A 21,950-nucleotide genomic window follows, 5' to 3' on the forward strand; every position below is an offset into this window, starting at 1 on the left:
GGTGAATGGACAGAAAAGGTTTAGAGGGACATGGGCCAGATGCAAACAAGTTGGCCTAGTTTAGTTTAAGATACCTGGTTTGCATGGACGAGTTGGACCGAAGGGCCTGTTTCCAGTTGCATGACTCTGTGAATAGGAAGGGTTTAGAGGGATATGGGCCAAATGCTGGCAAATGGGAGCAGACAAATTTAGAACATCTGGTCAGCAGGGACGAGTTGGACCAAAGGGTCTGTATCAGTTCTGTTTGACTCCCTAGTGAAGTCACTGGACTAGAAACATTAACTCTGTTTTCTCTCTGCCTGGACCTGCTGACTTTCTCCAGCTATGTGTTTTTTTTTGTTGTTTCAGATCCTCAGCACCCGCAGTTCTTGTTACTTCCACGTCACGTTGACCCCCCCAAAAACCCAACAACCTGACTTTCCCAATCCCCCCAACGACCCAACTTCCCCCAATCCACCCAACAACCCCCCAGCCCCCGACCCCCGACCCCCAACCCCCCAACAACCCGACTTCCCCCCCAACAACTCAACTTTCCCCCCCCAACAACTCAACTTCTCCACCCCCCCAACACCCCAACCTCCCCACCCCCCCAACACCCCAACCTCCCCACTCCCCCAACACCCCAACCTCCCCACCCCCCCAACCTCCCCACCCCCCCAACCTCCCCAACACCCCAACCTCCCCTCCCCCCCAACCTCCCCCCCAACCTCCCCCCCCCCCCAACCTCCCCCCCCCCCCCCCAACCTCCCCCCCTCAAACAACCCAACTTCCCATTCGCCCTGATCAGGGAGGATGGAGACCGTGAAGCTCAACAACGGGGTGGAGATGCCGCTGCTGGGCCTGGGCACCTTCAAGCTGCGGGGGTATGAGGCCGTGTACCGGGCACTGGACTCCGCCCTGGGGCACGGCTACCGCTCCGTGGACACGGCGAGCGTGTATGGCAACGAGGCTGACATCGGGCAGGCGCTGGCAGAGCTGCTTCCGAAGCACGGCCTCTCCCGGGCAGACATCTTCATCACCAGTAAGCTGTCACCGGCGGACCAGGGGGAACGGGCGGAGGAGGGTGCCTTACGGAGCCTGGCGGCCTTGGGCTGCCAATACCTGGACCTCTACCTCATCCACTGGCCCGGCAGACAGGGCTGGAAGAGTGAGGATCCCCGTAACCGGGTCTGCCGGCGCCAGAGCTGGGAAGTGCTAGAAGGCCTGTACGAGAGCGGCCGCTTCCGTGCCATCGGTGTCTCCAACTACACAGTGGGCCACCTCCGGGAGATGCTGGAGCACTGCCGGGTGACGCCCGCTGTACTGCAGGTGGAGTATCATCCGCGCCTGGTGCAGAGCGACCTGCTGGCCTTCTGCGCCGAGTGCGGCCTCCACCTGCAGGCCTACTCCTCGCTAGGCTGCGGGCGCCTGCTGGACGAGCCTCAGGTCCGAGCCCTGGCTGTCGCCTACGGCCGCAGCCCGGCCCAGGTGCTGCTGCGCTGGGCCGTGCAGCGGGGAGTCGGCGTCATCCCCAAATCGGCTGAGCCCGAGCGCGTGGCCGCCAACGCCCAGCTGTTCGACTTCTGCCTGAGAGAGGAGGACACTGAGCTGCTGAGCAGCCTGCACTCCGACAGCCGCTACTGCTGGGACCCCCGGGCTGTCACCTGAGCGCTGACTCACCCACCCCACTAGCCCTGGCCCCAGCTCCAAACTCAAACTCGGATGCACCGAGGATGTGACAGGGGCTGTAGCGTTCCCCACCCCTGGGCCGAAAGGTCCAAGACCCGCCCTCGCTCCAGAGCTGTGTCGCCTCGTGTCTGAAAATAAACGTGGATTGTAAAGATTGGCAAGACTTTGTTTCTGGAATCTGTAACGCACAAGTAATAGGCCCTCCCCCCCCCCCCACAAATGCTTCACCACCCCCCCCATCCTTCACCACCCCCACCCCAACCCTTCACACCCCCCCACCCCAACCCTTCACACCCCCACCCCAACCCTTCACACCCCCACCCCAATCCTTCGCCACCCCCACCCCAATCCTTCGCCACCCCCACCCCAATCCTTCGCCACCCGACCCCAATCCTTCACCCCGACCCCAATCCTTCACCCCGACCCCAATCCTTCCCCCGACCCCAATCCTTCACACCCCCACCCCAATCCTTCACCACCCCCACTCCAATCCTTCACACCCCCACCCCAATCCTTCACACCTCCCCAATCCTTTGCCACCCCCACCCCAATCCTTCGCCACCCGACCCCAATCCTTCACCCCGACCCCAATCCTTCACACCCCCACCCCAATCCTTCACCACCCCCACTCCAATCCTTCACACCCCCACCCCAATCCTTCACACCTCCCCAATCCTTTGCCACCCCCACCCCAATCCTTCGCCACCCGACCCCAATCCTTCACCCCGACCCCAATCCTTCACACCCCCACCCCAATCCTTCACCACCCCCACTCCAATCCTTCACACCCCCACCCCAATCCTTCACACCTCCCCAATCCTTCGCCACTCCCACCCCAATCCTTCGCCACCCGACCCCAATCCTTCACCCTGACCCCAATCCTTCACACCTCCCCAATCCTTCACACCCCACCCCAATCCTTCACCCCCCATCCTTCACCACCCCCACCCCAATCCTTCACACTCCCCCAATTCTTCACACCCCCACCCCAATCCTTCACCCCCCCATCCTTCACACCCTCCACCCCAATCCTTCACACCCCCACCCCAATCCTTCACACCCCCACCCCAATTCTTCACACCCCCCCAATTCTTCACACCCCCCCAATTCTTCACACCCCCCCAATTCTTCACACCCCCACCCCAATCCTTCACACCCCCCACCCCAATTCTTCACACCCCCCACCCCAATTCTTCATCCCCCCACCCCAATCCTTCACACCCCCCCACCCCATTCCTTCACCACCACCCCCCCCACAACCCTTCCCCATACACCACCCCGACTCCATCCCCTCCCCTCCCCTCCCCACCTCCCTCCCTTTGTAATCTTTGGACCCCCTTCCCTAACAAGAATCTGTCAATTTCGAGCATAACGGGAGGTGGTGGTGTCAAGATTGTTATCGCTGGACTGTTGATCCAGAGACCCAGCACCTGGGTTCGAATCCTGGATGGTGGAATTTGAATTCAATAAAAAAAAGGTCTGGAATTAAGGGTCTAATGGTGACCATGAAACCATTGTTGGGGTAAAACTCATCTGGTTCACTAATGTCCTTTAGGGAAGGAAACTGCCATCCTCACCCGGTCTGGCCTACATGTGGCTCCGGATCCACAGCGATGTGGTTGACTTGTAACTGCCCTCTGGGCAATTAGGGATGGGCAATAAATGCTGGGCAGAGCCAGCGATGCCCTCCTACTGTGAATTATTAAAAATTAACAGATATTGATGGCAAGTCTTAGCAGGTCTGTCAGAATTTGCAGAGTGAAAGCAGAGTTAACATTGAAAGTCCACTGACCCTTCTTCAGAACTACCGTTTCTATCCCTGTCTTAAGGACACTCAATGAATTGCCTCCACAGTTCCCTGCAGCAATATGTTCCACAGATTCACCCCCCCACCCCTCACCCCACCGCTGAAGAAATTCCTCCTCATCTCAGTTCTAACGGACCGTCCCTTCACTCTGAGGCTGTGCCCTCAGGTCCCAGTCTCTCCTACTTGTGGAAACACCTTTCCCACATCCACTCCATCCAGGCCTCTCAGGTATTCTGTAAGTTTCAATCTGATCCCCTTCTCATCCTTATAAACGCCATCAAGTACGGACCAAGAGTCCTCAACTGCTCCCCGTATGACAAGTCTTTCGTCCCCGGGATCATTCTTGTAAACATCCCCTGGGTCCCCTTCAAGGCCAGCACATCTTTAATTAGGTTCGGGGCTCAAAACTGCTCACAATATTTCCAAATGCGGTCTGACCAGAGCCTTACACAGCCTCAGCAGTACATCCCCGCTCTTGTATTCTAGCCCTCTCAAAATGAGTGCTAACAGTGCATTTGCCTTCCTAACTGAGCCTGCACGTTAACCTCAGAGAATCCTGAATTGGGACTCCCGAGTTCCTTTCTGCTTCAGATTTCCAAATGCCTTCCCAGGGGAGTGGTGTTGAAATGCCCATCAGCCATGATTTAAATGGCGGAGTGGACTTGATGGGCCGAATGGCCTTACTTCCACTCCTATGTCTTATGGTCTAAAAGGCTCTTTTTTGGATTGGCAACCGGTGACGAGTGGTGTCCCACAGGGTTCAGTGTTGGGGCCGCAGCTGTTCACCTTGTGTATTAATGATCTGAATGAAGGGACCGGGGGCATTCTGGCGAAGTTTGCCGATGATGCGAAGGTAGGTGGACAGGCAGGTAGTACTGAGGAGGTGGGGAAGCTGCAGGAAGATTTAGACAGTTTAGGAGAGTGGTCCAGGAAATGGCTGATGAAATTCAATGTGAGTAAATGTGAGGTCTTGCACTTTGGAAAAAAGAATACAGGCATGGACTATTTTCTAAACAGTGAGAAAATTTGCAAATCAGAAGTGCAAAGGGATCTGGGAGTGTTGGTCCAGGATTCTCTAAAGGTTAACTTGCAGGTAGAGCCCGTAATTAAGAAAACAAATGTAATGTTGTCGTTTATCTCAAGAGGGTTGGAATATAAAAGCAGTGATGTGATTCTGAGGCTTTATAAAGCTCTAGTTAGGCCCCATTTAGAATACTGTGTCCAATTTTGGGCCCCACACCTCATGTAGATCATACTCGCCCTGGAGCATGTCCAGCGGATGATCCCTGGAATGGTAGGTTTAACGTATGATGAACGGCTAAGGATCCTGGGATTGTACTCATTAGAGTTTAGAAGGTTGAGGGGAGATCTAATAGAAACTTACAAGATAATGTATGGTTTAGAAGGGGTGGACGCTAGGAAGTTGTTTCTGTTAGGCGGGGAGACTAGGACCCGTGGGCACAGCCTTAAAATTAGAGGGGGTAAATTTAAAACTGAAATGAGATGACATTTCTTCAGTCAGAGAGTGGTGGGCTTGTGGAATTCATTGCCACGGAGTGCAGTGGAGGCCGCGACGTTGGATGCCTTCAAGGCAGAGATCGACAAATTCTCAATCTCAGAAGGAATCAAGGGCTACGGGGAGAGTGCAGGGAAGTGGTGTTGAAATGCCCATCAGCCATGATTTAAATGGCGGAGTAGACTTGATGGGCCAAATGGCCTTACTTCCACTCCTATGTCTTATGGACTTTGGTTCGACCGCATTTGGAGTACTGCGTACAGTTCTGGCCGCCACATTACCAATAGGATGTGGATGCTTTGGAGAGGGTGCAGAGGAGGCTCACCAGGATGTTGCCTGGTATGGAGGGCGCTAGCTATGAAGAGAGGTTGAGTAGATTAGGATTATTTACATTAGAAAGACAGAGGTTGAGGGGGACCTGATTGAGGTCCACAAAATCATGACAGGTATAGTTAGGGTGGATAGCAAGAAGCTTTTTCCTAGAATGGGGGGACTCAATTACTAGGGGTCACGATTTCAAGGTGAGAGGGGAAAAGTTTAAGGGAGATGTGCATGGAAAGTTCTTTATGCAGAGGGTGATGGGTACTTGGAACACGTTGCCAGCGGAGGTGGTAGAGGTGGGCATGATAGCATCATTTAAGATGTATCTAGACAGATACATGAATGGGGAAGGAGTAGAGGGATACAGATCCTTGGAAAATAGGCAACAGGTTTAGATAGAGGATCTGGATTGGCGCAGGCTTGGAGGGCCGAAAGGCCTGTTCCTGGGCTGTAATTTTCTTTGTTCTTTGTCCTCTCCCCACCTACTTTGTAAGACTTTTTCAGCCTTTAAAACACCTCAGTTAGATCTCCTTTTATTCTTCTAACCTGCAGGGAGTGTAGCTCAATCTCTCTTCGTGATACAAACCCGAGATCAATCCTAGTGAACATCTAGTCAACCGATAGTCAGGTGTATTCCCTCCATTCTGCCATTCTTACACCTCATGGTGGCTTTCTGTGTGAACCCTGGAGGTGGGAAATGTGAGCCTGGTGATGGATAGAGGCATACAACATGGAAACAGACCACTCGGTCCAAACAGTCCATGTCTCCCTTAGCCCCAAATTAAACCAGTCTCACCTGCCTGCGTTCGGCCCAAATCCCTCCAAACATTTCATTTTTGTTTACTTATCCAAATGTCTTTTAACTGTAACTGTACCCACATCCACCACTTCCTCTGGACATTCAAACCACACACGAACCACTGTCTCTGTAAGAAAGATGCCCCTCATCTCCTTTTTAAATCTCTCTCCTTTCACCTTAAAAGTCTGTCCCCTGGACTTGAAGTCCCCCACCTGAGAGAAAGGACACTGCTATTCAACTTTACCCCACTTGATTTTATAAGCCTCTATAACATCACCTCTCTACCTCCTACACTCCAGTGAAAAAAGCCCCCGAAAGTCCAGCCTCTTCTTATAACTCAAACCCTCCATTCCTGGCAACAGAGATAATGGGAACTGCAGATGCTGGAGAATCCAAGATAACAAAGTGTGAAACTGGATGAACACAGCAGGCCAAGCAGCATCTCAGGAGCACAAAAGCTGACGTTTCGGGCCTAGACCTTTCATCAGAGAGGGGGATGGGGTGAGGGTTCTGGACTAAATAGGGAGAGAGGGGGAGGCGGACCGAAGATGGAGAGAAAAGAAGATAGGTGGAGAGGAGAGTATAGGTGGGGAGATAGGGAGGGGATAGGTCAGTCCAGGGAAGACGGACAGGTCAAGGAGGTGGGATGAGGTTAGTAGATAGGAAATGGAGGTGTGGCTTGGGGTGGGAGGAAGGGATGGGTGAGAGGAAGAACAGGTTAGGGAGGCAGGGACAGGCTGGGCTGGTTTTGGGATGCGCTGGGGGAAGGGGAGATTTTGAAGCTGGTGAATTCCACATTGATACCATTGGGCTGCAGGGTTCCCAAGCAGAATATGAGTTGCTGTTCCTGCAACCTTCGGGTGGCATCATTGTGGCACTGCAGGAGGCCCATGATGGACATGTCGTCTAAAGAATGGGAGGGGGAGTTGAAGTGGTTCGCGACTGGGGGTGCAGTTGTTTATTGCGAACCAAGTGGAGGTGTTCTGCAAAGCGGTCCCCAGGCCTCTGCTTGGTTTCCCCAATGTAGAGGAAGCCACACCGGGTACAATGGATACAGTGGCAGATGTGCAGGTGAACCTCTGCTTAATATGGAAAGTCATCTTGGGGCCTGGGATGGGGGTGAGGGAGGAGGTGTGGGGGCAACTGTAGCACTTCCTGCAGTTGCGGGGAAGGTGCCGGGTGTGGTGGGGTTGGAGGGCAGTGTGGAGCGAACAAGGGAGTCACGGAGAGAGTGGTCTCTCCGGAAAGCAGACAAGGGTGGGGATGGAAAAATGTCTTGGGTGGTGGGGTCGGATTGTAGATGGTGGAAGTGTCGGAGGATGATGCGTTGTATCCGGAGGTTGGTGGAGTGGTGTGTGAGGACGAGGGGGATCCTCTTAGGGCGGTTGTGACGGGGGCGGGGTGTGAGGGATGTGTTGCGGGAAATGTGGGAGACGCAGTCAAGAGCGTTCTTGACCACTGTGTGTGGAAAGTTGCGGTCCTTGAAGAACTTGGACATCTAGGATGTGCAGGAGTGGAATGCCTCATCCTGGGAGCAGATGCGGCGGAGGCGGAGGAATTGGGAATAGGGGATGGAATTTTTGCAGGAGGGTGGGTGGGAGGAGGTGTATTCCAGGTAGCTGTGGGAGTCGGTGGGCTTGAAATGGACATCAGTTACAAGCTGGTTGCCTGAGATGGAGACTGAGACGTCCAGGAAGGTGAGGGATGTGTTGGAGATGGCCCAGGTGAACTTGAGGTTGGGGTGGAAGGTGTTGGTGAAGTGGATGAACTGTTCGAGCTCCTCTGGGGAGCAAGAGGCGGCGCCGATACAGTCATCAATACTCTCCTCTCCACCTATCTTCTTTTCTCTCCATCTTCGGTCCGCCTCCCCCTCTCTCCCTATTTATTCCAGAACCCTCACCCCATCCCCCTCTCTGATGAAGGGTCTAGGCCCGAAACGTCAGCTTTTGTGCTCCTGAGATGCTGCTTGGCCTGCTGTGCTCATCCAGCTTCACACTTTATTATCTTACATTCCTGGCAACATCCTGGTCAATCTCTTCTGAACCCTCTCCAGCTTAATAATATCCTCATAATATCGACAGAAAAGCCCTGGGTTTAGATGTAGCAGCACAGTGCCTAACACTAAACCATCTGGTGTTAAATTCACACATTACTTAACCATTATGAAAATGTTGATGTGGCTCTTGAAAGTGAAAGGATGAACAACTTTGATGAAGTGTCTACGCCTGAAGTATCAGCTTTTGTGCTCCTGAGATGCTGCTTGGCCTGCTGTGTTCATCCAGCTTCACACTTTATTATCTTGGATTCTCCAGCACCTGCAGTTCCCATTATCTCGGATGAACAACTTTGAGCAGGTCCCAGATACACTTCCCACTCCACTCAATCTAGCCTCCTTAAACACAGGTAGGGTGACCTACAACATCTCCCTTCTATCTGCAAAAATGACCCTGTGCTTCCCACTGCCTGCCACATCAACACATTACCCTGTTTGCTGGCCAACATCTCTGACTCAGGCTTGCTGCAGCGCTCCAGCGAAGCTGAGCGCAGACTGGAAGAACAGCGCCTCATTTTCCGCTTGGGAGCCCTTCAACCTTCTGGGAATCTGTACTGAGTTCTCGCATGCCACTAACCGAAACTCTGTTAACTCTGCTTTCCTCACCTACAGATGCTGCCTGAGTTTCTCCACCAACTTCTGATTTTGTTTCTGACAGTGCAGCTTGTTGTCAGATTGTGATATTAGGGGTTTGATGAGTCAGAAAATTAAGCTTAAGGGTTAACTTCTTTTTTTAAAAAGTGAGAATGTAACCTTGCTTGCTTGCAATAAGCATCTTATCAGAAACACGAAGTCTCTTCCAGATTCGGACAAGGATAAGGAATCTCAGCAGCTGCAGATAGTTAAGCATTTCGTTGAGTAACTGATCTCGATTTGGTTTGCTTCACAGCTTCCTCTTCTGAGTCTCTTTTCACGTAAAAGAAGGAGGTGCACAGAGAGCGGCTCAAGGGGTCGGCAGAATGAGGGAGTTAAGACAGGAACGGAGGAGTCCATCCCCTTTTTCAAGCATGGCCAGCCTTCAGGAATGAAGGGGTAGAGAAGCTGCACAGGAAGGGGCAGGGAGACAGTAGGAGGCTGCTCTTCCCAACCAAACAACTGCCATTGGAGAAAATGAAAGAGATAAGTGGTTGACTGGTGAGTATTTTGCTCACTTGTCTTCTAAAACCTGTGAAATCAATTAGTAATTGTAAAGATCTGTTCCTGAAGTACAGTAGCTGTAATAAAGCTATGTCAGCTTGTTCATTATTAATCAATAAAGAGAAATTAAGGTACAAAAAATGAGCCCAGACAGGTGGTGTGTTGTGACTGCAGAGAGTGGCAGCTCCTGGATATGAACAAGTACGTCCAGCTCCAGGGGTATTGGCTCGGAGTCATTGAGCTGGAGGCCAGTCTGTGGAAACTGATGCATTGGGGGAGGTGCTGGGATCACAACTTTATTCAAAGAGGCAGTTAGGCCCATTAGGGTAGGGTCAGGAAGATATAACAACAGATGACAAAAGTCTGGGAGGTAGAACTCACTGCAAATCATAGAAATTTACAATATGGAAGCAGGCCATTTGGCCTATTGAGTCCACAATGATCCTCCAAAGAGGATTTCATCTCCGATCCTATCCCTGCCGAAGGGTCAGTGCCAAGGGAGCACCACACAGTTAGAGGGTCAGTACTGAGGGAGCGCCACACTGTCGGAGGGTCACTTTTAAGGGAGCACCACACTGTCGGAGGGTCAGTGCTGAGGGAGCGCCGCACTGTCGGAGGGTCACTGCTGAGGGAGTGGGCACTGTCGAAGGGTCAGTGCTGAGGGAGCACCACACTGTCAGAGGGTCAGTTCTGAGGGAGCGCCGCACTGTCGGAGGGTCAGTGCTGAGGGAGTGCCGCACTGTCAGAAAATCAGTGCTGAGGGAGCGCCGCACTGTCAGAGAATCAGTGCTGAGGGAGTGGGCACTGTCGGACGGTCAGTGCTGAGGGAGTGCCGTGCTGTCAGAGAGGCAGTGCTGAGGGAGTTGGCACTGTCAGAGAGTCAGTGCTGAGGGTGTGCCGCACTGTCGGAGGGTCAGTGCTGAGGGAGCGCCGCACTGTCAGAGAATCAGTGCTGAGGGAGTGGGCACTGTCGGAGGGTCAGTGCTGAGGGAGTGCCGTGCGGTCAGAGAGTCAGTGCTGAGGGAGTGAGCACTGTCGGACAGTCAGTGCTGAGGGAGCGCCGCACTGTTGGAGGGTCAGTGCTGAGGGAGTGCCGCACTGTCAGAGGGTCAGTGCCGAGAGTGCGCCACACTGTCGGAGGGCCAGTGCTGATGGAGCGCCACATTGTCGGATGGTCAGTACTGAGGAGCGCCACACCGTCGGAGGGTCAGTGCTGAGGGAGCGCCGCACTGTTGGAGGGTCAGTGCTGAGGGAGCGCCGCACTGTTGGAGGGTCAGTGCTGAGGAAGTGCCGCACTGTCAGAGGGTCAGTGCCGAGAGTGCGCCACACTGTCGGAGGGCCAGTGCTGATGGAGCGCCACACCGTCGGAGGGTCAGTGCTGAGGGAGCGCCACACCGTCGGAGGGTCAGTGCTGATGGAGCGCCGCACTGTCAGAGGGTCAGTGCTGAGGGAGCGCCGCACTGTCAGAGGGTCAGTGCCGAGAGTGCGCCACACTGTCGGAGGGCCAGTGCTGATGGAGCGCCACATTGTCGGATGGTCAGTGCTGAGGGAGCGCCACACCGTCGGAGGGTCAGTGCTGAGGGAGCGCCGCACTGTCGGAGGGTCAGTGCTGAGGGAGCGCCGCACTGTTGGAGGGTCAGTGCTGAGGAAGTGCCTCACTGTCAGAGGGTCAGTGCCGAGAGTGCGCCACACTGTCGGAGGGCCAGTGCTGATGGAGCGCCACATTGTCGGATGGTCAGTGCTGAGGGAGCGCCACACCGTCGGAGGGTCAGTGCTGATGGAGCGCCACATTGTCGGATGGTCAGTGCTGAGGGAGCGCCACACCGTCGGAGGGTCAGTGCTGAGGGAGCGCCGCACTGTCGGAGGGTCAGTGCTGAGGGAGCGCCGCACTGTTGGAGGGTCAGTGCTGAGGAAGTGCCTCACTGTCAGAGGGTCAGTGCCGAGAGTGCGCCACACTGTCGGAGGGCCAGTGCTGATGGAGCGCCACATTGTCGGATGGTCAGTGCTGAGGGAGCGCCACACCGTCGGAGGGTCAGTGCTGAGGGAGCGCCACACCGTCGGAGGGTCAGTGCTGATGGAGCGCCGCACTGTCGGAGGGTCAGTGCTGAGGGAGCGCCACACCGTCGGAGGGTCAGTGCTGAGGGACCGCCGCTCTGTCGGAGGGTCAGGGCTGAGGGAGAGCCACACTGTCGGAAGGTCAGTGCCGAGCGAGCACTGCAACGTCAGAGGGTCAGTACCGAGGGAGCGCCGCACTGTAGGAGGGTCAGTGCTGAGGGAGCGCCGCACTGTCGGAGGGTCAGTGCTGAGGGAGCGCCGCACTGTCAGAGGGTCAGTGCTGAGGGATCGCCGCACTGTAGGAGGGTCAGTGCTGAGGGAGCGCCGCACTGTCGGAGGGTCAGTGCTGAGGGAGCGCCGCGCTGTCGGAGGGTCAGTGCTGAGAGAGCGCCGCACTGATGGAGGGTCAGTGCTGAGGGAGCGGGCACTGTCGGAGGGTCAGTGCTGAGGGAGTGGGCACTGTCGGAGGGTAAATGTGAGTTGTTTTTGCTCCTGTCAAAGAAACAGTTGGCTCTAAGTGCATCAGTGAGAGTTTTGAAGTCTTTTGGCTGTAGGTTGTCATCTATCCACATGATGTCACTGTTCTGCCGGATATGGGCCTGTCCAGACTGAACTACTCACTTTAAAGATGTCTGATTGTTTGCAAGCCTGCAGATATTGTGCAGAAGGGCAACATCTAAGGCTCTTTCTGTGTCTGTGTGCATGTGAATGAGTGTGTGTGTGTGTGTGCGTGTGTGTGTGTGCGCGCGCGTGTGTGTGTGTTAGATTGGTACACCCATTCAACCCTGTATGTGGGTTACATTTGCACACCCTTCTCCACTGTGTGTGTGCTAGACTGGTACACACCGTTAGGAAGGGGAGGTCGAACCCATCTGACAATTGAAATCAAAACACAAGCCCCCAATCTGTTACAGCAAGAGTAGAGGTCCCCTTGTAATAATTAAACCTGAAACACCCAGAGCAGCTCACCTCACCCCACCTAACTTAACAAGGCGTGGAGCTGGATGAACGCAGCAGGCCGAACAACATCAGAGGAGCAGGAAAGCTGACGTTTCGGGTCTAGACCCTTCATCAGAAAATGAAAAAGGGTCTAGACCCGAAACGTCAGCTTTCCTGCTCCTCTGATGCTGCTCTGCTGCTGCGTTCATCCAGTTATACACCGTGTTAGCTCAGATTCTCCAGCATCGGCATTTCCCGCTATCTCTCACCTCACCTAATCTGTTATACTGTTATGGAGAAGGGGACGACAAATGAAAGAAAATCCCTGATGTTCACTTTATAAGTAACAGGTAACAAATGTATTTATTTGACCCTAACAGTGAACACAGTAACTGAACTGAACTAAATTCTACTGGTATGCAGTTCCAGTAAACATAATTCAATAGACAATAGACAGTAGGTGCAGGAGTAGGCCATTCGGCCCTTTGAGCCAGCACCACCATTCATTATGATCATGGCTGATCTTCCACAATCAGTATCCTGTTCCTGCCTTATCCCCATAACCCTTGATTCCAGTATCTGTAGGGGCTCTATCCATCTCTTTCTTGAAAGAATCCAGAGACCTGGCCTCCTCTGCCTTCTGGGGCAGAGCATTCCATATATCCACCACTCTCTGTGTGAAGAAGTTTTTCCTCAACTCTGTTCTAAATGGCCTACCCCTTATTTTTAAACTGTGTCCTCTGGTCCTGGACTCACCCATCAGTGGAAACATGCTTCCTGCCTCCAGAGTGTCCAATCCCTTAATAATCTTATACGTCTCAATTAGATCCCCTCTCATCCTTCTAAACTCAAGTGTATACAAGCCCAGTCGCTCCAATCTTTAATCTTTATGATAGTCCCGCCATTCTGGGAATTGACCTTGTGAACCTACGCTGTACTCCGTCAATAGCAAGAATGTCTTTCCTCAAATATGGAGACCAAAACTGCACACAATACTCCAGGTGAAGTCTCACCAGATCCCTGCACAGCTGCAGAAGGACCTCTTTGCTCCTATACTCAATTTCTCTTGTTATGAAGGCCAGCATGCCATTAGTTTTCTTCACTGCCTGCTGTACCTGCATGCTTGCTTTCATTGACTGATGGACAAGAACACCTAGATCTTGTTGTACTTCCCCTTTACCGAACTTGACTCCATTGAGATAGTAATCTGCCTTCCTGTTCTTGCCACCAAAGTGGATAACCTTACACTTATCCACATTAAACTGCATCTGTCCACCCACCTAGCCTATCCATGTCACCCTGTATTCTCATAACATCCTTCTCACATTTCACCCTGCTACCCAGCTTTGTGTCATCAGCAAATCTGCTATTATTACTTTTAGTGCCTTCATCTATATCATTAATGTATATTGTGAACAGCTGCGGTCCCAGCACCAAGCCTTGTGGAACCCCACTGGTCACCGCCTGCCATTCCGAAAGGGGCCCGTTTATCACTACTCTTTGCTTCCTGTCAGCCAGCCAATTTTCAATCCAACTCAGTATTTTGCCCCCAATACCATGTGCACTGATTTTGCTCACTAATCTCCTATGTGGGACTTTATCAAAGACTTTCTGAAAGTCCAGATACACTATATCCACTGGCTCTCCCTTGTCCATCTTCATAGTTACATCCTCAAAAAATTCCAGAAGATTAGTCAAGCACAATTTCCCCTTCGTAAATCCATGCTGACTCTGACTTACCCTGTTACGGCTATCCAAATGAGTCATAATTTCATCTTTTATAATTCACTCCAGCACTGTTCCCACCACTGACATCAGGCTAACCAGTCTATAATTTCCTGTTTTCTCTCTCCCTCCTTTCTTGAAAAGTGGGACAACATTAGCCACTCTCCAATCTGCAGGAACTGATCCTGAATCTATAGAACATTGAAAAATGATTACCAATGCATTCACGATTTCTCGAGCCACCTTCTTAAGTCATATTTTTATAAGCCCAAGTATTAAGAAAATAAATCAAAATTTAGTCTGTCCAAGTCTACATGCCTTTCTTCTGCTGTTCTTAAGTCATAAACCCTTTCTCCCGCTGATCTGGCCAACAGGGAAGTTTTCTCTGTGAAGTCTTCCATGAGACCTCTTAGCTAGAAGCGCTGTGGTAAACCGTCGATATATGGTGCTTTCTCAGAAAGCTTCACGATTTCTTGTGAGAGCTAGATGCTTATTTGTCGGATAGCAGTTTGCTCTCATCCTGATTGTCAAAAACCCTCTCCTTTTATACCTTGGATGACACACCAACTTCCTTACAATAGCATTGGTCTGAGGTTGTCAAAACCATTAGATTTCAATTGAATTCGCTAAGTGCTTGGTGTAAATTAATTGGCTGATTCCAGCTCATTACCAAAACATCAAAACAAAACTAAGATTTCCGATCACACAGCCAATTGGTGCATGTTTCCATTTCAGAACTGGCTGCACATCTTCAGCTGCTCAGAACATTTTCCATAGAAAAGCACTTTACCTCTTAAAGGAGCTACGCACACTTCTCCCTTATCAGTTTTTTTTTGCAAACAAATTCTAGCTTCCTGCCTTCCAATTCATGATTACTGTACACAACTTCGTAACACCTCCCTGCTTAAGGAAAAAAAATGAACCATTATTATGAAAAGATGGCTTCATTTTTTAATAAATCTCAACAGCATTATAACGAGATACATGGGTCTTTCATACCAATTATGCATATATATGACCGGACCAGGTCTATCTTACCTACACATTTTCTTTTAAACCCGCTATATATCAGTCAGACCAAAGACCCAATTTTACTGCCAAACTATTGAAGGAGGTCATGGACAGTTTAGGCGTACAACACTTTAAGTCAAGTTCCGTATCATCCTGAATCCCAGGGAGCATTGGGAAGGTGGCACCAGACCTGCAACACGTACAATCTGTAAATTAAAAGCCTGTAACATAAGTCTCCAATGAAATTGTCTCATATTCTTGTCCTGATATCTTTGCAAAAAGGTGACAGGTTTGTGGTCAATATACACAACTGGCTCCAAAACATTGTAACATAAACATTAAAATGTTGTTGGGCCAGTACCAAACCCAATAACTGTTTTTCATTGGTGGAGTATTTTCGCTGCTGGATATTGAGTATCTTTGAAAAATAACCAATTGATCTTTCAATTCCACCATCATCCTCCTGCATCAACACAGCTCAACCCCTCTGTTGAAGGCGTTGATAGTCACTTTAAAGGGTTACAAGAAATGTGGTGTAGCTAGAACTGGTGCGGTGGTTATATTAAATTCAAAAAATGCCTCCTGCCATTGTTCTGTCCACTGAAATTTTGTTTTCTTCTTCAACAGAGGGCGGCACAGTGGCTCAGTGGTTAGCACTGCAGCCTCACGGCGCTGGGCCCCGGGTTCGATTCGAGCCTCGGGCGACTGTCTGTGTGGAGTTTGCACATCCTCCCCGTGTCTGCGTGGGTTTCCTCCCACAGTCCAAAGATGTGCAGGGTAGGTGGATTGGTCATGCTAAATTGCCCATGGTGCTCAAGGGTGTGTGGCTTATAGGGGGATGGGGTTGGGTCTGGGTGGGATGATCCAAGGGGCGGTGTGGACTTGTTGGGCTGAAGAGCCTGTTTCCACACTGTAGGGAATCTAAACAAATCCGTCAGCAGAGTTACCACGCTACTAAAGTTTGGTATAAACTTCCGGTACTATCTGCTCATTCCCAAAATTCAAAACACCTCTTTCTTCGAGGATGGTCTTGGAAATTCCCCATTGGCCTTCGACTTCCTGTTCTTCAGGGTCATCCTTCCACCACCGATGTTGTGTCCCAAAAACATCACTTCTGTCTTCGCAAATTCAGATTTGGCTAAATTTATAATCAGTTTTGCGTCCTGTAGTCTTTGAAATAACTCTGCCAAATGCACCATGTTATCTTTCCATGAATGGCTAAAGATCACTAAGTCACATAAATAGACAGCATAGTCAGCCAATCCTGCCACAACTCTGTGTATAAACCTTTGAAATGTGGCTGATGTGTCCTTCACGCCAAAGGGCATTATTTTAAATTGATACAGCCCATTTGGGGTTACAAGCACAGAAACTTCTCTCAAACAGTAACCACGTAGTAAGTCTAACTTTGTGATGTATGTGACTTGTCCATCTGTCTCCACACAGTCCTGCAGACTTGGAATTGGGTATGAGTACTATTCAGTTATGGCATCGACCTTCTGATAGTCTACACAAAATCATTGAGTACCATCAGGTTTGGGAACTAACACAATTGATGAACTCTACTTGCTTTGACTCGGATCGATAGTGTCTTCTTGGGGTATCGCTTCCAATTCCTTCTGTACCTGTGCAGCTTTGAGGGGATTAAGCCTGTAGAGGTGTTGTTTTATCGAAACAGCTTCCCTACTTCAACATCATATACCATAATATAAGTCCTCCCTATTCTATTCCGAAACATGTCCTCATAGTGCTGCAACAAGCCTTTCAATGCAGTTCTCTGCTCCTGACACAAGTAGCTCACTATCCCATCCCATTCTCCAAGGACTTCCTCATTATTTAACTTATTTTGAGGCACATCAAAATCCAAACGATCTGGATTTGATTCCTCACTCTGAGGAGCAGTAACTCATACCTGAATCTCTCACAGCAAACAATATAAATGGCATACCTTTACCCCAATCATTTGGGTAATCCAGACAACAAGCCCTAAGCATGGTCTTTCCTTAGATTTCTGAGCCGTTGTCTCTGTGCTTCTGTAACCAGTTCATAGACACTCAAAATAGCTTGTTTTCAATCCTTCAGAGTCTCCTGATCCCTCCCCTGACAGCGCTACAAATACCTCACTAGGCCTGTCTACCAGCTTGGTCTGAAACAAGATTACCCACATAGTTCCTGGCCAGTCCATCTGACTAGCCAATTATTCAAAAGAAATTAAAAAAGGCTCCTACAATTTTTTCATTGAACTTTGGTAAAGTTTGGACATATTTGTGTATATCCCTACCTGGGTGTTGGCTACGATGAGTTTGCTCATCCTCACTTCTATCTTGTACTTTTCCTTCTGCGATCTGAAGTCTTTTTGCTTCTAGTTCCAACTTCGTCTTTTCCAACTCGAACATTCTTTCCTTTTCTTTTACCTCAGCGAAGAACCTTCTGTCCCTTTCTTTATCTTCTTAGGTGACATTTCTTTCTGTTTCTTTCTTGTCTAACATCAATTGTCTAATTTTCAATTTAATTTTCTCTCACTCCCCTGCATTTGGCTGTTTTCTCTGCTTTACCTAAATGCTTCACCAACTCCATTACAATTTCATCTTTCTTCTTGTCCCTGGCATTAGCCTCTTTGTTTAGTCTAAATGTATATCCTTCCTCTGTCTGTCTAAAATCTCTTGGCAAACTTGGGAAGCATCTTCAAACCCCAGAGATAACGCAGGGTCGACCTGGATGAACGCAGCAGGCCAGGCAGCATCACAGCAGCAGGAAAGCTGACCTTTCGGGTTTGGGAAACTTCTTCAGAATGGCTTTCCTGCTCCTGTGATGCTGCTTGGCCTGCTGTGTTCCTCCAGCTCCACAATGTGTTACCTCTGCCTCCAGCATCAGCAGTTGTGTGTTATACTGATATGTCCATTCCCCACTTTCTGTGTGTTACACTGGTACACACATTCCCCACTCTGTGTGTGTTAGACTGGTACACCCATTCCCCACTCTCTGTGTGTTACACTGGTACACCCATTCCCCACTCTGTGTGTGTTAGAGTAGTACACCCATTCCCCACTCTCTGTGTGTTAGACTGGTACACCCATTCCCCACTCTGTGTGTGTTACACTGGTACACTCATTCCCCACTCTCTGTGTGTGTTAGAGTAGTACACCCATTCCCCACTCTCTGTGTGTGTTAGACTGGTACACCCATTCCCCACTCTGTGTGTGTTAGAGTAGTACACCCATTCCCCACTCTGTGTGTGTTAGACTGGTACACCCATTCCCCACTCTGTGTGTGTTACACTGGTACACTCATTCCCCACTCTCTGTGTGTGTTAGAGTAGTACACCCATTCCCCACTCTCTGTGTGTGTTAGACTGGTACACCCATTCCCCACTCTGTGTGTGTTAGAGTAGTACACCCATTCGCCACTCTGTGTGTGTTAGACTGGTACACCCATTCCCCACTCTGTGTGTGTCAGACTGGTACACCCATTCCCCACTCTCTGTGTGTTAGACTGGTACACCCATTCCCCACTCTGTGTGTGTCAGACTGGTACACCCATTCCCCACTCTCTGTGTGTTAGACTGGTACACCCATTCCCCACTCTCTGTGTGTTAGAGTAGTACACCCATTCCCCACTCTGTGTGTGTTAGAGTAGTACACCCATTCCCCACTCTGTGTGTGTTAGACTGGTACACCCATTCCCCACTCTGTGTGTGTCAGACTGGTACACCCATTCCCCACTCTCTGTGTGTTAGACTGGTACACCCATTCCCCACTCTGTGTGTGTCAGACTGGTACACCCATTCCCCACTCTCTGTGTGTTAGACTGGTACACCCATTCCCCACTCTGTGTGTGTCAGACTGGTACACCCATTCCCCACTCTCTGTGTGTTAGAGTAGTACACCCATTCCCCACTCTGTGTGTGTTAGACTGGTACACCCATTCCCCACTCTGTGTGCCTTAGACTGGGATATCAATTCCCTACTCTGTGTGTGTTACACTGGTACACCCATTCCTTTCTCTGTGGGTTAGACTGGTACACACATTCCCCACTCTGTGTGTGTTACAGTGGTCCACCTATTCCTTCTCTGTGGTTAGGACTGGTAAACCCATTACCCCATCTCCGTGAGTGTTCAAGTGGTACACCCATTCCCCACTCTCTGGTTGTTTCACTGGTACACCCATTCCCCACTCTCTGTGTGTTACACTGGTACACCTATTCCCCACTCTCTGTGTGTGAGACTAGTACACCCATTCCCCTCTCTGTCTGTGTTAGACTGGTACACACATTCCCCTCTCTGTGTATGTCAGAATGTTACACCCATTCCCCACTCTCTGTGTGTGAGACTACTACACCCATTCCCCTCTCTGTGTGTGTCAGAGTTTTACACCCATTCCCCACTCTGTGTGTGTTACACTGGTACACCCATTCCCCACTCTGTTTGTCTTAGAGTGGTACACCCATTCCCCTGTATCTGTGCGTTAGTGTGGTACACCCATTCCCCACTCTGTGTGCGTTAGAATGATACTCCCATTCCCCACTTTGTGTGTGTGTGTGTGAGTGTGTGTTAGACTGGTACACTCATTCCGCTCTCTGTGTTTATTAGATTGGTACAACCATTCCCCACACTGTGTGTGTTAGAATGATCCATCTCTTCCACTCTCTGTGCATTTTAGAGTGGTACACACATTTCCCACTCTGTGTGTGTTACATTGGTACACCCATTCCCCACTCCCTGTGTGTGTTACACTGGTACTCCCATTCCCCACTCTGTGTGTGTTGCACTGGTACACCCATTCCCCACTCCCCGTGTGTGTTACACTGGTACTCCCACTCCCCACTCTGTGTGTGTTACACTGGTACACCCATTTCCCACTCTGTGTGTGTTAGAATGAGACTCTCATTTCCCACTTTGTGTGTGCGTACGTGAGTGTAAGACTGGTACACTCATTCCGCTCTCTGTGTGTGTTACAATGGTACACCCATTCCCCACTCTGTGTGTGTTACACTGGTACACCCATTCCCCACTCTGTGTGTGTTACACTGGTACACCCATTCCCCACTCTGTTTGTCTTAGAGTGGTACACCCATTCCCCTGTATCTGTGCGTTAGTGTGGTACACCCATTCCCCACTCTGTGTGCGTTAGAATGATACTCCCATTCCCCACTTTGTGTGTGTGTGTGTGTTAGACTGGTACACTCATTCCGCTCTCTGTGTTTATTAGATTGGTGCAACCATTCCCCACACTGTGTGTGTTAGAATGATCCATCTATTCCACTCTCTGTGCGTTTTAGAGTGGTACACACATTTCCCACTCTGTGTGTGTTACATTGGTACACCCATTCCCCACTCTGTGTGTGTGTTAGAGTGGTACACCTATTCTGCATTGTGTGTGTGTTAGACTGGTACACCCATTCCCCACTCTCTGTGTGTGTTAGACTGGTACACCCATTCCCCACTCTGTGTGTGTTACACTGGTACACCCATTCCCCACTCTCTGTGTGTGTTAGACTGGTACACCCATTCCCCACTCTGTGTGTGTTAGACTGGTACACCCATTCCCCACTCTATGTGTGTTAGACTGGTACACCCATTCCCCACTCTGTGTGTGTTAGACTGGTACACCCATTCCCCACTCTGTGTGTGTTAGACTGGTACACCCATTCCCCACTCTGTGTGTGTTAGACTGGTACACCCATTCCCCACTCTGTGTGTGTTAGACTGGTACACCCATTCCCCACTCTATGTGTGTTAGACTGGTACACCCATTCCCCACTCTGTGTGTGTTAGACTGGTACACCCATTCCCCACTCTGTGTGTGTTAGACTGGTACACCCATTCGCCACTCTGTTTGTCTTAGAGGGGGACACCCAATCCCCTCTATCTGTGCGTTAGAGTGGTACAGCCAGTCCCCACACTGTTTGTGATAGACTGGTATACCCAATGCCAACTCTCTGTGTGTTACACTGGTACACCCATTCCCCACTCTCTGTGTGTTACACTGGTACACCCATTCCCCACTCTGTGTGTGTTACACTGGTACACCCATTCCCCACTCTGTGTGTGAGTTAGAGTGTTACACTCATTCCCCTGTATCTGTGCGTTAGTGTGGTACACCCATTCCCCACTCTGTGTGCGTTAGAATGATACTCCCATTCCCCACTTTGTGTGTGTGTGTGTGTTAGACTGGTACACTCATTCCGCTCTCTGTGTTTGTTAGATTGGTACAACCATTCCCCACACTGTGTGTGTTAGAATGATCCATCTATTCCACTCTCTGTGCGTTTTAGAGTGGTACACACATTTCCCACTCTGTGTGTGTTACATTGGTACACCCATTCCCCACTCTGTGTGTGTGTTAGAGTGGTACACCCATTCTGCACTCTGTGTGTGTTCGACTGGTACAACCATTCTGCACTCTGTGTGTGTTACACTGGATACACATTCCCCACTCTGTGAATGTTAGACTGGTACAACAATTCCCCACTCTGTGTGTGTTCGACTGGTACACCCATTCCCCACTCTGTGTGTGTGTTAGAGTGGTACACTCATTCCCCACTCTGTGTGTGGAGTGGTACGCCCATTCCCCAGTCTGTGTGTCTTGGACTGGTACATGCATTCCCCACTGTGTATGTGTCAGAGTGGTACACCCATTCCCCAATCTGTGTTTGTTACAATGGTGCACACATTCCTTTCTCTGTGGGTTAGATTGGTACACTCATTCCCCACTCTGTGTCGATTGGACCGGTACACCCATTCCTCGCTGTGTGTGTGAGTCTGGTACACCCATTTCCCACTCTGTGTGTGTTAGAATGAGACTCTCATTCCCCACTTTATGTGTGTGTACGTGAGTGTAAGACTGGTACACTCATTCCGCTCTCTGTGTGTGTTACACTGGTACACCCATTCCCTATTCTGTGGATTTGACTGGTACA

At 50.5% G+C, this 21,950-nt stretch overlaps 1 protein-coding gene across 1 annotated transcript; it reads left to right on the forward strand.

Moving 5' to 3' along the window:
* Positions 1 to 749: 749 nt before the first annotated feature.
* Positions 750 to 1,825, forward strand: zgc:101765 (uncharacterized protein LOC450036 homolog). Its single transcript, XM_059641503.1, has one exon. The coding sequence runs from the start codon at positions 793 to 795 to the stop codon at positions 1,645 to 1,647; it is 855 nt and encodes a 284-aa protein (XP_059497486.1). The 5' UTR covers positions 750 to 792; the 3' UTR covers positions 1,648 to 1,825.
* The last annotated feature ends 20,125 nt before the right edge of the window (positions 1,826 to 21,950 follow it).

Source organism: Stegostoma tigrinum, chromosome 42, assembly GCF_030684315.1.
Source record: "Stegostoma tigrinum isolate sSteTig4 chromosome 42, sSteTig4.hap1, whole genome shotgun sequence".
In the NCBI taxonomy this organism is placed as follows: domain Eukaryota; kingdom Metazoa; phylum Chordata; class Chondrichthyes; order Orectolobiformes; family Stegostomatidae; genus Stegostoma; species Stegostoma tigrinum.

Excerpts from the sequence above, each read along its gene's own strand:
- zgc:101765 (XM_059641503.1), top strand. The coding sequence starts at position 793 with ATGGAGACCGTGAAGCTCAACAACGGGGTGGAGATGCCGCTGCTGGGC.